Source organism: Carettochelys insculpta, chromosome 3 (genome assembly GCF_033958435.1).
Source record: "Carettochelys insculpta isolate YL-2023 chromosome 3, ASM3395843v1, whole genome shotgun sequence".
Lineage (NCBI taxonomy): Eukaryota > Metazoa > Chordata > Testudines > Carettochelyidae > Carettochelys > Carettochelys insculpta.
The window spans coordinates 7,578,985-7,593,841 of record NC_134139.1 but is presented as its reverse complement, the minus strand read 5'-3'; the positions used below and the strand labels follow the sequence as shown (position 1 = coordinate 7,593,841).

General features: G+C 44.4%; 1 protein-coding gene across 1 annotated transcript in view; it reads left to right on the top strand.

Moving 5' to 3' along the window:
- Nucleotides 1-11,685, top strand: part of DTD1 (D-aminoacyl-tRNA deacylase 1) — a 111,389-nt gene extending 99,704 nt beyond the window's left edge. The window contains exons 5-6 of the mRNA XM_074988443.1: nucleotides 7,744-7,919; nucleotides 10,117-11,685. Of these exons, the coding sequence (XP_074844544.1) occupies nucleotides 7,744-7,899 (156 nt within the window). The 3' untranslated portion in view covers nucleotides 7,900-7,919; nucleotides 10,117-11,685. The remainder of the gene's footprint in view (nucleotides 1-7,743; nucleotides 7,920-10,116) is intronic.
- The last annotated feature ends 3,172 nt before the right edge of the window (nucleotides 11,686-14,857 follow it).

Genomic DNA, 14,857 nt, shown 5'->3' with positions numbered 1-14,857 from the left:
CTCTTTTCTGAACCCTGTTAAACTCCTGGTCTATACAACCTCCCTCCTCCTCCACAGGCCTCCTATGCACGGTGTGAAGAAAAACTTCCTTTTGTTAGTTTTAAACTGGCTACCCAATTTCGTGTGGTGACTCCTAGTTCTTTTATTATGGGAACAAGTGGATAACTTTTCTTCGTATGCTTTTTTCACACCAGTCGTGCCCAGCAGCCCTGCCAAGGAGCAGTCCCCCTTGCAGAGAGAGAGTGTGTGTAGGAGCTCGACTGAATAGGGCACCAGAATTGATAAGGAGAGCCCTAACACCAGCATCTTCCACCTGGTCACCTCTCCCCTACTCCCCTGCCAGTAAGGCCGAACCTCCTTCCTTTCCTTCCACAAAGCAGTCATTTCAGGTGTGAAACTTTGTCTGCATCCCATCTGTAGGTGGCATGTGCCCAGTCAATGTGGAAATAGCTGAAATCCCCCCTTATTATAGCCTCTCCAATCTCCCTGAGCATTTCACAATCACTCTCCCCACCTTGCTCAGGTGACATCTCTCCTGTTCTATTCCTGTTGTTCAAGTGCGGCATTGCTATCCAGAGAACTTCCGTGGTACAGAGAGATTCATTTAAGATCGTTACTTTATTTGACTCTACGCTTTCTTTCAGTTCATGTGCCAGAGTGGTGGTGTTAAAAGCAAAGTGATTTTTTAAAAGTGACATGACACTACAGCTGTCATCATGGCAGACATTTCAGTGTTGATGAAACCACCGCTCTTAATGTTCTGTCAGCCCTGCCATTATAAGAATTGAGTTTTTAGGGTATCTTGTCAGTCATGTGCTGTTAAGTAGCATCCCCCTGGAATTTGGCACAGCTGTTGTCAGCCCAGATTAGGGAGGTAAAATCCCATTTGATTGATTAAGTGGTTAAATTCTAGGTTTGATCAATAAAATGAGTGGGTGGGAAGGCCACTCCAGCTGCATTTGTGGTGGTGCTGGTTCCTGGGCTGGAGCACCCCAGCTCGCAGAGCATGAGGGACCAGGGTTGCTTCGGCCTGGCTGGCACTACTGCAGGCAGGAGTTCTGCAGCTGGGCCTAAGCAGCCCCTGTCCATGGCAGGGGGGCTGCTCCAGCCCGGCTGGGCAAGAGAGGCCTCTCCACCCTTCCCACCAGGACCGCCATAGATGGGACTGCTGTGGCCTGGCTGGAGCACTTCTGCTCACGGTGGTGCTGGAGCAAGGGAGCTGCTCCAGCCCCTGCCATCTAACCAGTTACACTTTAACATCCCTAGCCCAGACGTAACCGTTAACCTTTTTCAGAGCTGTTCTCTGCATATTGGTGGGTTTTCGGTCGGTGAGTTATTTTTTAATGGTGAAAAAAGATGTGGGTAGGCGCTCCCAGAGGCTTTGTTTCTCAGCTCTGTGTCAGCAAAAGAAAATACGAACATGAAATGAAAGAAGTTGCCCTCTGTGGAGTGAGGGCTTTTGCCTGTTTGAGTGTTAAGTGGGGAAATAGTCTTACAGCGCCTGCGATTTTTCAAGGTACTGTTGACTCCGGCCATGCTCCAGGAAGTCATCAGTTGAACCAAAACTGAAGCTGATCTGTAAAGAAATAACCATAGGCTCTTGATTCAGACAGCATGGGGGTAGCAGGGAGAATGCAAGGTGCAGTAAATTGGAAGATTATATGTGTAGCACTCTGTGACTGAGGACCAGAAAGATAACACAAAGGAGCCCCAGGATACTACATCAGTAAATTGGATGGTCAGAGTTTCCATGCTCTGCATTTGAAAATTCCAGTTTCCTAATTAGTTGTAAGGCTTAATTGCTTCCCTTGCAGCCCATAGTCAGTTAACAAGGTATGTAGTCTGTGATCCTCTCAGGAGACCTTGGAAAATATGGAAATGTTTGGAAGACATGATTTGTTGGCTCAGAATGTTTACAATTCAGCGTCTATTCTAGCCAAAGCCAAACAATTGTACTACAGGTTGAACCTCTCTCAGCCAGCACCCTGGGACCTGACTGGTGCTGGATGCGAGAATCTGCTGGACAGTGGGAGGTCTCTATATTGTGTAGCACATTACTAACACTTCCACTGCTTAGTGGGCTCTTAGAAGACATTTAGGGGTAATTTATAGCTAAATAACAGCACAGAACACTGAGAGTCAGGATTGATGGCTACAAATTTTATGGGACTGTGGGAAAGTTGACCATGCACGATAAATGGTTGTCTGGCTAACTAAAATCATGCCGGATTACAGAGTTTGCTGTAGGAGAAAGGTTCTTCTTTTTTTTTAATATTGTGATAACATTATACTGGCTTCACAGATTATTTAACAGCGCACACACTTAAAAGCAAGGAGATGAGAGGCAAAGGACAAAATAAGTCTTGTATAGGACTGTCTCTTCAATCACTTCCCAAGTATCTGAACTTGACCCATGGACTGATGGTAGCATATAAGTACTTAGCATGTTCTCTCCAGATATGTAATTAACCGTTCTTTGTGTTTTTGCTGAAAATTACACACCATTTTTAATTTTGTATAAAGTATTATGTAATGGATACCATGCCCCACGTCTGACTAGCTTAGCAAATTAAAAAGGGGAGCACCTTTTCTTTCTCAAACCTTCTTCCTACATCTTTTCTGTTTTCCGGGGGAGGAATGCAGCTGTATAGACCACTGCAACCCAAGGATGGGACCAAATTCCACCATTCTCTGGGTTCCCATTTCTTGCCCGTTAAAGGTGCCGCATCCTACAAGAGTGGAACTTATACACCTGGATTCTTGACCTGCTTTGAGATGGATCTGGCATTGCCTTTAGAGTAGTAGTTAATTTGCTACCTGTAGTGCCTTCTGCCACTTGGTGCTATTTGATTTTTAGAAATCTGAACTGTTTCAACCAACAAAAATAACTCTTGTAAATATTTCATGAAACATATCTGGGCCTTATCTATTTCTTTAGAGGTAATATTTTCATTTCATGTACTTCAATCACATAAGTTGAAAGTTATTATCCTAATAGAATATCTGTTAATTTGCATGTCAGATATATGTCATAAACATAGTGTCTCATCTGTTTCATAATGCGAATTCTACAATTTGCATACACTGCTGTCTTCCAGCTTCAGAAAGTTCTGGCCTAGATTTCTTAGGCTGGTGCATGGTGTTCTCAGAGAACATTTTACTCTTTGACTCATGGTGCCATGTGTTGTTTTTTAAACAGTTGAGTAAGAGGAGAAGGAGAGGATCCATTCCAGAATAATTCTCATCAGTTTCATCTTATGCAGATAATCGCATCATTATCACAAACTATTAAACGCAGGTCAAGGAAGGCACGCCTATACTGTAGGAGCAGAAATTGTTTCTCCCACCATTGTTTAAAGTAGGTAGGTCACCATTGTGATTCACTATATTGTTGTGAAGGGAGTGAGTGTAATTCTACAAGGAAATTCATTGATAACATGAGTAACTTCTTAGGAGTGTGCTGAAGTGCATCTTGTTCACTGTCTCCTTAAAGTTCTGCCTCACGACACCTGTCCCTTGGAGCAGGTTGGAGGTTAATGTCAGATCGATACATATAACTAGTTTGAGGGCCAAACGATTGACAACTGCCGATGTTTAGTTATTTTTTTGTATATGTATTTTTTGAACATGATCCATCAATCAATCCGTCCAGCCTTCCACCCACCAGGAATGTTTGAGCTCTTCAGGTTGTTAGCATGTTCCCATACTGTTCCCGTCACCCTCAATGTTCCTTGTCTTCTGTAATTTGTCACACTTGTGTTGCCTCTTAAATTAGATGGTAAACTCTTTGCAGCAGGGACAGTTTTGTTTGTACAGGGTTGAGCTCAATGAGGCTCCATTTCTGATTTGGGTCTTTGGAGGTTACCATTATTGCAACATAAATAACCATAACAATGTAACACATGGCAGTGTTTTGCAGGAGGTTGAATAGCTGCTAATTACAAAGGTTCTTAAATTAACCAGTCTAATGTAGGGTAATGAACACTCCACAGGAAAAGAATCTCTCAGCAGCAAGTCTGAGCCGGAATCAACGGACTGAGCTCTGAGAACTAATGAAAGAGTGGTCTCAGCCTGGGCTTCAGCCCCAGTGGCATCATCTACCCTGCTATTTTGAGCCCTGCAAGCCCAAATCAATTGATACAGGCTCTGAGACTTGCTGCCAGGGTCTTTTGTTTGTTAGTTTCTTGTCATGTGAATGGGCCATAGGTTTCCTTGGATGCAAATGTACCAATTTCCATTGTCACTTAGAACAGTGCTCAGCAACTTTATCACCTCGCAGCATACTTCAGCACTCATAATTTCATGGCACACCCAATATTTATAACTCAAGCCTCCTCCCCTCCCCCAGAGCCAGGCACTCCCAGCTTCCCGTTCTAACCTAATACCCACCTCCTCCAGAGCCAGGCACCCCAAAGCCCCCACTCTAACCCAATGCCGGCAACTCACCAGACCCACTGCCAACACACGCTTCTCCAAGCGGTGGGGCATGTGCACAGAGCAGCGACTGGCAAGTGGCTCTGAGGCACACAAAGCACTGCTTCGTGGCACACCAGTGTGCCACAGCACGCAAGTGGCAGAGCGCTGACAAAACTTTCACTTGCTGTGTGTATTGTCAGTAAGACTGTAGGGGAAATAATGTGCCTGTTACATTAATATGGGATTTAGAATATTGTACATGTAGCTGATACGCTATACATTGAGTGAAATATTACACACTTGTCCTCATGACTCATTAATATACTGTATGGTATGAATTAAGCGATACTGAATGGTTCCAGACAGGAAGAAGCAGCAGTTTCTCTGCTCTCTGAGAAGTAGCATGCAGACTAGCTCTGTTTCTTCTCTGTGGATTTCATTCCCTAAAAGTCGCTGGCCTTGAAAGGATAATTTGCAGGTAACACATTATTAACCCAGAAGAAATTGGAAAAAGCAGTTGGATAAATTACAGCAGATCACCAAAAATCAAATCAACTGATAAACTAAAATCATGAAGTGTCACTCTGGTCAGCAGGGTAGCAATTGATAAGCAACATACCTGAAGCGTGTTGCAGGCCGCTGCTTGGAAAAAATGGGAGATAAATGCTTAAGTGACACCTACCTTCAACTTAATTTGATTTTTTCACATTGGGTTGAAGCTTTCTACATTGAGAAATGATTTCTTCCTTATTTTCCTTTTGCATATTAGCTCTGCAGTGCTAGCAGAGATTGTGTGATCGGGTCTGACTGAAATTGGGTTTTCACTTTCTCTTGCTTTTGCGCATACAACTGTTTCTCTTCATAAAAATAAAAACTCCCCTCTGCCATGGCCCTCTGGGATGTGTCTCTTCAGTGCCTGGCTTTGTCTTAGTCATAACACTGCAGAATAAGAAATCCCTGAAGTTCTGAAGCTCGTCTGAAACACCAAGCTGTGGAGCTGGTGGGCTTCCACTGGAATTCTGCAAGATCTGGAAAGGGACTTAACCACCTAAACTCCAGACTTTCACCCCTGCGTTTGTGGGGAGGCACCTACATCTGAGGTTTGGCTCCACTGTAGTTCGCAGAACTCCCACGGGACTCTGTAGGCATCTAAACTCACTTGGCACTTAAGTTTTCAGGGTAAAAAAAAATTCCTTAGTGCCTTAGTTTCTGCCTCTGGGTATGCACACCACTTCCTCCCTGTAGGCGCCTCGACTCCTTTCTCCTGCTGAAGCCCCAGAGTGAATCACAAACCAGGAAAGACAGATGTTTGGGTGCCTAATTCAGGTACAGACCCTGATCTGAAAGGCATGCTCAGAGGCTGCTTGCTGGATCGACTCCGAGTCAAATCTCAGGGGAGGAGGTGGTGACTGTGCTCACATTTTAACTGTTAGCCGCACGCTTAGGGTATCCTGCTGGGATGTGGAAAATCCAGGTTCAGTTCCACCCTGTTGGAATAAAGTCTGGTTTCAGTATGTGAAGCAACAAAGGTTTGTTACAACCAGCTGGCGGAATGATTCTGAATTTGGTTGAGTTTCAGAATGCGCTGACGGGCATCAAGTTATGAGTGGTTATGTAGAGAGCTGATAGGCAGAGGAGCAGACAGTAAGGAAATTAGCATAATCAATGAGCAATGAATGAGCAATCTAGATGAATTAACAAACAATCTGGGAGTTGTAGAGAGTTTCCGTGTGCAGTTTACAGAACATTTTATCTATAAACAAATCCTTTGAAGAGTGCAGTCGTCAACACAGTTGTGTAAAGCGGTGATATCTCCTCTGTAATACACCGATGTTTCGTCTGGCATCTTCACAAGGACATGACCATTCGTGTTATCTCTACGGAATCAAAGCAAGCAGGCAATGAGGGGTCAAAGCAGAAGTTAGTGAAAGAATCTTGTCCATCGCTCTTAACCGTAGTCCACTTCCCTTCGCCGTAGGGTCCCTTCCTGGAATGTGGCTGCCTAGGGACTTATTTACACCAGCTGAGATGCCCTCCCCAGATGGCTGAGGTAGGGGGGCTTACTAGACTCCATTTTGGAACAGTGGTTCTTAGCAAATATCATGGCCTACTTCAGAATTTTATCCTGTACACGCCCTCTCTGCCAGAAGGGGAGAGGATTTGCTCGGGGTCCTCCACCTCCCAGGAGAGGGCTCTGACTACTGAGCTATGAGAGATCCTGCTATGGGGGCTCCTCTCTCTCTCTCCCATTGAAGCTGTTCCATGGCAGCTAAATAATGAAAGAGTGATTGGAGCAAGGGGACTGGACCCTGGGTCTCCCACCTCCCTGCTGGCCACCCTATCCTCTGGACTACTGCCTCTCTCTGGCCCAATGAGTGTTCTGCTGTGATTAAATGTTGCACTTTTGTTGGGCCAGAGAGGCTGGGAATGATTGACTCCAGCTGGGTTTGCATTCATCGGCCAGGAGCCTGGTTCTGAGGCTGTGTCTACACTAGGCAAAGTAAGTTGACCACAGATACACAATTCTAGCTACGGCAATTGCGTAGCTAAAATTGATGTATCTGTGCTCAGCTAACTTGGCTGGCTATAGTGGGGAAGGTCGATGGAGAGTTTCTCCCATTGATCTCCCTTGCCCTTTGCATCTCGTGAGGAGTACAGGGTCAACTGTGGCCCCGAGAGGTTGATTTCATGTATCCCCCCTGGATGTGCGGAATCAAACCCCAGAAGATCGACTCTGAGCGGCTTAGTCTTCCAGTGTAGTGCAGACCTTCCCTGAGAGTAGGGTGAGGGTATTAGCACACCCCCAACCCCGTCCTTGTCAGTTCCTGCCTAGTGTACTGGATTTTGTAGATAGCATTGTGAGACAACTGTCTCTGGTCTGATGTGTAGGGCAGCCAGGTCAGGCTTTGTGGTTTGCAGTGGTGTTCCAGTGATTTTCGAGACACCTAACACTTAGGTGCTGTGATGGTCGGGGTTGCAGCACCTAAGTTCCTTCATGAATCTGGACCTCTGTAGTTAAACCCTCTCTCCTTTTTATGATCCTGGTCTTTCATCAGTTTTCTATATTGGCAAATGAGCAGGTGCTGTGTCTTCCACAGAGACTGCTCTCCCAAAAGAGGAGTGGGAGGATGAGTGCTTCTCTGTTTGCCTCCGATTCACAGAGATCACTGCTGACAAACGAGTCACTTTCCTCATGTCAACTGGGAACGTTTTGACTGTAATTGTAGAAGAGAAGTTCAAATTCAGGAACTCTTCGGTTCCCTTGTCGAACGTTTGTTCTGTCCGCGTTTTTTTCAAGCGTTTCTTTTCCTGTCTTTTTGTGACTAGCTGACAAAGCTTGAAAAACAGCAGCAAAGGAAAGAGAAGACCAGAGCCAAGGTCCCCTCTGAATCAAGCCGAGAAAGAAATGCCCCTCGTAGTAAGGATGACCCCAGCGCAAGCAGTGGAGCAGAGGGAGATGTGTCTTCTGAAAGGGAACCTTGATTCTCAAAAGCAGATGTCAGGTATGAGTCTGTCGTACGTTTGAGGCTTTGAATTCAAAAGGAAACAGTAACACCAGTGATAAACTCTAACTGTATTACTACACAAAATATAGTAAATTCTCTTATATCCAGCATTCTATCATCTGAAACTCTCAAATAACTGGGATTTTACCCATAAGTAAATTTTACTTGTTTTCTATAAGTACAGTATATTGACGGTAAATACAAATAAATACAGCCAATAGAGTATAAGTTTACAGTGTACAACACTACTGTTGGTAAATAAAGTACTCTGCATGCATTTTTGTTTGTTTCTTAATATTTAACCTTATTTTTCTTTAGTGCTCTGCATTGCTAGGTATACTGCTATTATCCAGTACGTTTGAATGTCTGGCAACCTCCCAGTCCCACATATGTAAGAGTTTACTGTATCATGGACAAATAATGCAAAATGTCCTAGCTCTATTTCAATGCATATAGTAAGTGACAGTGCTAGGCCAGTAATATTTACACCCAGGGCAGTGCACGAGGCACTCCATTTTAGTGAGATGAATCTACATGAACTTATTTTATAGATCATACACAGTTCGATCTTTAGCAAACTTAAAATTGCCAGACGGAAGGTTGTGCCCTCCTTCCTTTCCCATGCGCAGAAGCATGTGCAATGCATTTGCTGTTAAGAACAGATTTGAGTTTCTAGTTACAGTGACTGAAGTGGTGGGATTACCTTATCTGAGCCTTCCACTGATTTTCTCTTTTTACCTATATTTGTCCTCAACTCGTTCGTTTTAGTTATTGACTGTGTGATTAATCAGCAGTTCTGCGGCTGTATCTGAACGTTTCTGCTTATCTAAAACAGAATGTGCTAGGACCAGTTACTCCTGGCCTGGCAAGTCTTATTGTACTAGGAAAATAAATGATGGTACAAAAAAATCCCTGACACTCATTGCTTCCTTCCCCTCTGCCCTGCCTGCATGGCCTTGCATCAGGCTTTAGACAGGCCTGGGCTTGTCTGTACACTGGACAATACAGACACAGCAGACACTGTTATTTTGGTCAAGGTGGGGTTACCCAGACTCCTCTACAGAGTCCTTGCCACTTTTCCAGATAGTCTGTCAGTCACCTTGTTCTGATACTTACAAGGCACTTAAAGAAACGAAAGGAGCCCTGCTTTTCCTGGTGATGGGTATGCTCGGGTTTTGCCTGGGAGTTTGACAAATTTCTGATGTGATCTGATGTAGTTGTGTTTACTGTAGAAGTTTTGTTATGGACAGGAGAATTATTTGTGTTTTCACTGCAATCAAAACAAATCCGGTTTCTGTGAAATACACCTGTCGAAATCAAGTCAAAAGGAGAGGGGGCTACTTTAAGAGCTTAGCACATTTTTGCTACATATTGTTAATATCCCCAGAGTTTAGGCATCGTGGTTACACTGCATGAATACAAATCTGCACCTCTTCCAGTGGATGTGGGCTTTTCTTTTTCAGAGATTCCATTTGTTACTTATTTTAGCTACTCAGTCACATACTTTTTTGCTGGGTTTTAAATAGAGCACTGATCTGGAGTGTCCTGAGCCATTGCTATTGATGTAATAGCATTTAAAAGTCAGCTGAACCACGCAGTGTTGGGAAGAATTTCAGTTGATACTTCAGTATCAATTGAAATGTTGTGACTGCAAGCAAAGGTATTTTTCTTTACATTCAAAACAAAAAAGCAGTCCAGTAGCACTTTAAAGACTAACCGAATAATTTATTAGATGATGAGCTTTCGTGGGACAGACCCACTTCTTCAGACCATAGCCAGACCAGAACAGACTCAATATTTAAGGCACAGAGAACCAAAAATAGTAATCAAGCTTGACAACTCAGGAAAATATTATCAAGGTGAGCTAATCAGAGAGTAGAGGGGCAGAAGCGGGGACAGGGGAATCAAGAATTAGATTAAGCCAAGTATGCAAAAGTGTTCTCTGTGCCTCAAATATTGAGTCTGTTCTGGTATGGCTGTGATCTAAAGAAGTGGGTCTGTCCCATGAAAGTTCATCACCTGATAAATTATTCTCTTAGTCTTTAAAGTGCTACTGGACTGCATTTTTGTTTTGATAGTATATAGACTATCCCGTCTTCCTCTCTGTTACTATTTCTTTACATTGTTTGAAGGAAGCACGTCAGTTTCCTGTATGTCTTCGGTGATTTTTCTTACTTCTTTTTCTATTTAACAGTTTACCAGACAAAGGCTATATTGGATCCTTAAGAATTCACAGTTTACATTATCTTCAAAGTCGATCTTAAAGGACTTTGCAGAAGAAAGAAACGCAGGAAAATAGAACTAAGAAATTATGATTCTACATCATTCTGCACTAAAAACCACCAAAGGAATGTTGCCATCTTCAGTTAAAATGTGTTGTCGTAGTGAAAAGGAGTCATGGCATTTTTCTATATATCTGTGTTGTTTTCACATGGTTACTGAATGAAGGGTGATTGTTTTTATGTAGATTATAACAGAACATATGGTAACGGAGCACAGGATTGGTTTGCAAACATCAGGTTTTCCCCTCAGAATTATTACTTTAATTGTGAAGATATCTTAAAGCAAGCTTGTATTTTTATTCTCCTTTTGTGTGATATCATGTACTGCCTGTTCCCATAGCAATGTCTCAATCTGTGTACGTTACCGTATATTGTACAATTGCTGCCTAACACCAGTCTGGGAATACAGTCTTTTTTCATGTGTTTAAAAAACTGTCCTTGATCATTTATCACATGAAATACATGTGTCTCTTGAAACGTTTTTTACCAGGGAAAAGACTTTATTAAACATACTACACTGTCTTCTCTCCTGTTGGTGTCTGCTATGGATACCTGTAATCTTGGGACAGCAGTGAACTTGAAGAATGCAACTAATACAGAGCACAAGTATCTGACAAGTTTGTAATAGTCTCATGTTCCTCTTGCCCTTAAGGAAACTCAGTTGACAAAGTTTCTACCTTGGTATGCTTAATTTTTAAAAGTAGTTGATCTGGATCTTCTTGATGCTTTCTGCTTGTCACCAACATTTAGAAGCAGCTGGGCCATCTACGCTACGGTATCTTGTGACATTGCTATCGGCTTCAGGGGCAGATAGCTTTTGAAAACTGGCAGAGTACAACGAGAGCAGAGAAACAGCAGACTACAAGACCTGCTGTTGTGTGAAAGCCAAGGAAATTCCAGTCTGTCCCTTAACTCTTCTAAAGCAGGGAAATTCAAGGCTGTGGTGTCTGCCCCTTTGTTAGTTGTAATAGTACATTTATAAAAGGTATTTGTCAAGGAGAGAATCGTTGTTACCAGGGTAACCCCAGGCAAGAGCATAATTCTTGCAAAATAGCTAAGTATCAGTGATTCATAAAAAACAAAAAAACTTGTTTGTCATACTTTGGTCTCAGCGTTCTGTGAACAGAAGCGTTTATTTTTAAAATTTACTCTATGCTTGGTTGGAATCTAAATTACTCGTGTCACTAGATTTTTCTTTTACCGAATGCTTTACGAAGACTTAGATTTCCTCTAGACTACTACATCTCTGTATCTTACGATGTGCGAACTGTGTGATACCCAATCGTGTAGTGCTACCTCACTGATGAACTGTCATTTTAAACCCAGTTGTTACTGTGTGGACATAATTGCTGAACAGAAAACCTTCAGTGCTCTTTTGCCCATGTAGCATTTCCTAGTGTTGCTCTCTGCTTGTGTTTCTAATGCCCTGTTTATTGTCTAATAAAACATTTGCCTGAGGACAGGAGGAATTCAGACACTCACAGCGTTAATTTTTTTTTTTTTAATTTTTTTTTTTTTTTAATAAAAGTTTGGCTGACCACAAGCCCAGCACTCCAAACAGAGCAGTCAGTAGCTGATACTGAGTGGAAGGTTTCGCTGAATCTTGTTTTTAATCTTCCATTTGACTGTAGACCCTAATCTTGCCATGGTGCAGAACATGCACTATAACAATTCATTTCCCTGTGCAAAAGGCATTTTGCGTTTGTGTGTCAATGGTTGTTTTTAATTTGGAAGGGTGGAGATTGTTTTTCTCGTAACTTGTCTTCTCCTTTTGGAGTCTTTTGGTCTGTAAACCATGTCCTGACAATGTGTTGGATCAGTGTTCAGTCAGCTGGGAGAAGTGAATCTGACCAGCTCTGTCGGAGAATCCCAGGCTTCCTAAACGCTGACTCTGTGTTTGAAGGAGTGGCACCACTCACTTTGGGATCCCTCTGTCCTACCCACCAAAGGCCGCCTGTCCCACACTTGCTATAGATCATGCTGGAATTCTAGGATGCCGTCTGGCAGCTGGAAAGTCTGCCCTGGACAAAATCGTATCGTGTGCATTCGGGAGGGTAATGGGAGGCATGAAGTCTAAGAATCCCTTTTGAAATCCAAAGAGCCCATGGAAATGAAACAGACTTTGAGCAGAATTCGAGGGGGGTGCCTGCATCATTTCTCTCCTGATCTGCCATTAAAATGAGGGGAAGGAGCAGCCAGCGGAACTGATACTAGCCTGGAGCTTGGGAGCTCTGGAGTCAAATATCTGCTTTGCCACCGACTTCCTATGTGACCTGGGGCAAACCACTTAGCCTCTGTGCTCAGGTCCCATCTGTATGGGGATAACAGCACTGCCCCGCTTCACCAGGGTGCTGCCAGGATGAATGTGTTCCAGAGTGCGATGAGCTCAGATAGTCCCATGCGGGACAGAGGGCTAGTGCAGGGGAGCAAAGGGAGCTACTGAGACTTGGGTGCTGGGGAGGGGCATCCCAGCATTTGCCACTGCCATTCCTGGGCAGCTGGCACCCAGTGCTTTCCCTCACCCTGCGGCACTGGCCTCGTATGCTGACACTCCCATGTCCTCACCAAGGTGCTGATGTCCTGTGCCGTCCTCCACACCGCTCCTGGAAGTGACCATCTGCTGGCACATCTCTGCATGCCCTGGGCAGAGGGAGACGGTGGGTCTCCGTGCTCTGCCTGTGCCTGCAAGCACCTCTCCCCGGCCTTTCCCTTGTCCGGTTTCCAGCCAATGGGAGCTGTGAGAATGGCACGGGCGGGGGGAGGGGGCAAATGTGTGGAGCGTGGCAGGCAGGACAGAAGTGTTAGGCCGGCTCTGGCCCATGTGCCGTATTGTGCTCACCCCGGGTCAGACAAACACCCATCAAAGACAGTCTGGGTTCACTTGCTGGCGGCTGAGTTCAGGAGCTGGATTTGACAACCACCCGTGGTCCCTTCCAGCCCTACATTTCAGGGACTTTCAAATGAGGCTCCATGAAAGCTGCGCACACTCAGTCCCTCTGCAAATCTGGCTTCTCGGATGTACGCGCCTGACTTCGGGCTCTGAGCTCTGAAAGTTTCCCCTCTTAGTCTTCAGCCATAATTTCAGCCAATCTGGGCTGATAGGTATGTATATTTGTAGCCCTAGAGGGATATTGGTGTTCAGATTGTGTGTGTGTGTGTGTGTCTCTCTCTCTCTCTCTCTCTCTCTCTGAATATATCAAACACAGAGCCACATTAAAATAGCCAATAACTTGCTCAGTAGCAATTGACTTAATACGGTAAGTCAAATATTATCAGCATTGTGCAGACGCTTCAGTAGTATAAATGCCACAACAGAGCAATGTATTAAGCCAGTTTTTTGTCAGCGTAGATCATAGGTTGTCTGAAACACATGCATCATGCACAAACTTTTTTATTGCTTTATGGCCTTTCCTGACCATCATAGGCAGTGACGGGTTTACTGTCAGTTGAAAGGACTCATGGCATAATTTCTGGCTAGAAGGAGAGAACCTTTCCTACTGCCATCCCCCAATGAGCAACTAATACAGTTCGAACCGCTCTAATCTGCAGCGCTCTTGTCCAGGAACATCTGTAACCTGGCATGATTTTAGTTAGCCAGACGAACGCTTAACTTGGCCAAACCCACAATTCCCTTGGTTCCATAAAGTTTGTTTCCAGCCACCAGTCCTGGCTGTCAGTGTTCTGTGCTCTTACGTAGCTGTAATTAACCCCTACATATCTTCAATGAGCTCAGTAAGCAGTGACGTGTTCGTAATGCTGCTAGACAAAAAGTCACGTGCCACAAAAAGAGACCAGCTCAAAAAGCTGACCAGGTGAATTGAGAGCAACTCAGATCAAGGCTCAGATGATGGCGACGATTAAACTTTTGTGCAGACAATCTTTGAGGTTAAGGCTGGGTGGAACTATCATGATCATGTGGATTGTTGCAGGCTACAGAACCTCCCCCGCATTCCTGTAACAGACCCCACTTCTGGCTGAGTTATGGAAGACTCAAATCACCATTTCAAGACTTCTAGTGACAGACCCCACCATTGACACTGGTTTAAACCCGCAGATGCCCCAGGCAGCAGCCGAAGGCAAAAACCCACCCGGGTCTCTGCCGATCTGACCCTGGGGAAATTTCCTTCCAACCCCCGGCAGGGTGATCGGTGAGACCCCAAGCACACATGCAAGACTCACCAGCCTGACCCCCAGCAAGGATGTTGCTGCAGTAACTTAGAGTCTACCCCAGCTCGTCCATGTCCAATCACCAGCCACTGGAGATACTTGCTGCTAGCCGCTGCAGATCAGCAACACGCCACGGTAGGCAGTCTTGCCAGCCAATCCTGTCTGTGAACGTAAGCAGCTCAGTTTTGAAACAAGTCAGATTCAAAGGCTGTTCCAGAGCAACCACGTACAAGCTGGGAGCTCCTCAAACACTCCAGGCCATCTGTCACTCTGCCTTTGCATTTTTGTTGGGAACGCCACCAGCATGGGCAGTGGTGGCTGTTTCTCGGATGTTGACGTTGGCTAAGTCCTTTCTTTAGCATGCTACCTCCAGTAGCCTTCACCGGGAAGTTCTAATTGCTCCATAATAACAAGAGGCAAAAGGATCAACACAACAGCTACATTTTAATGCCATAAAAGGCGGTCATATGGAAACATGAGGAAAAT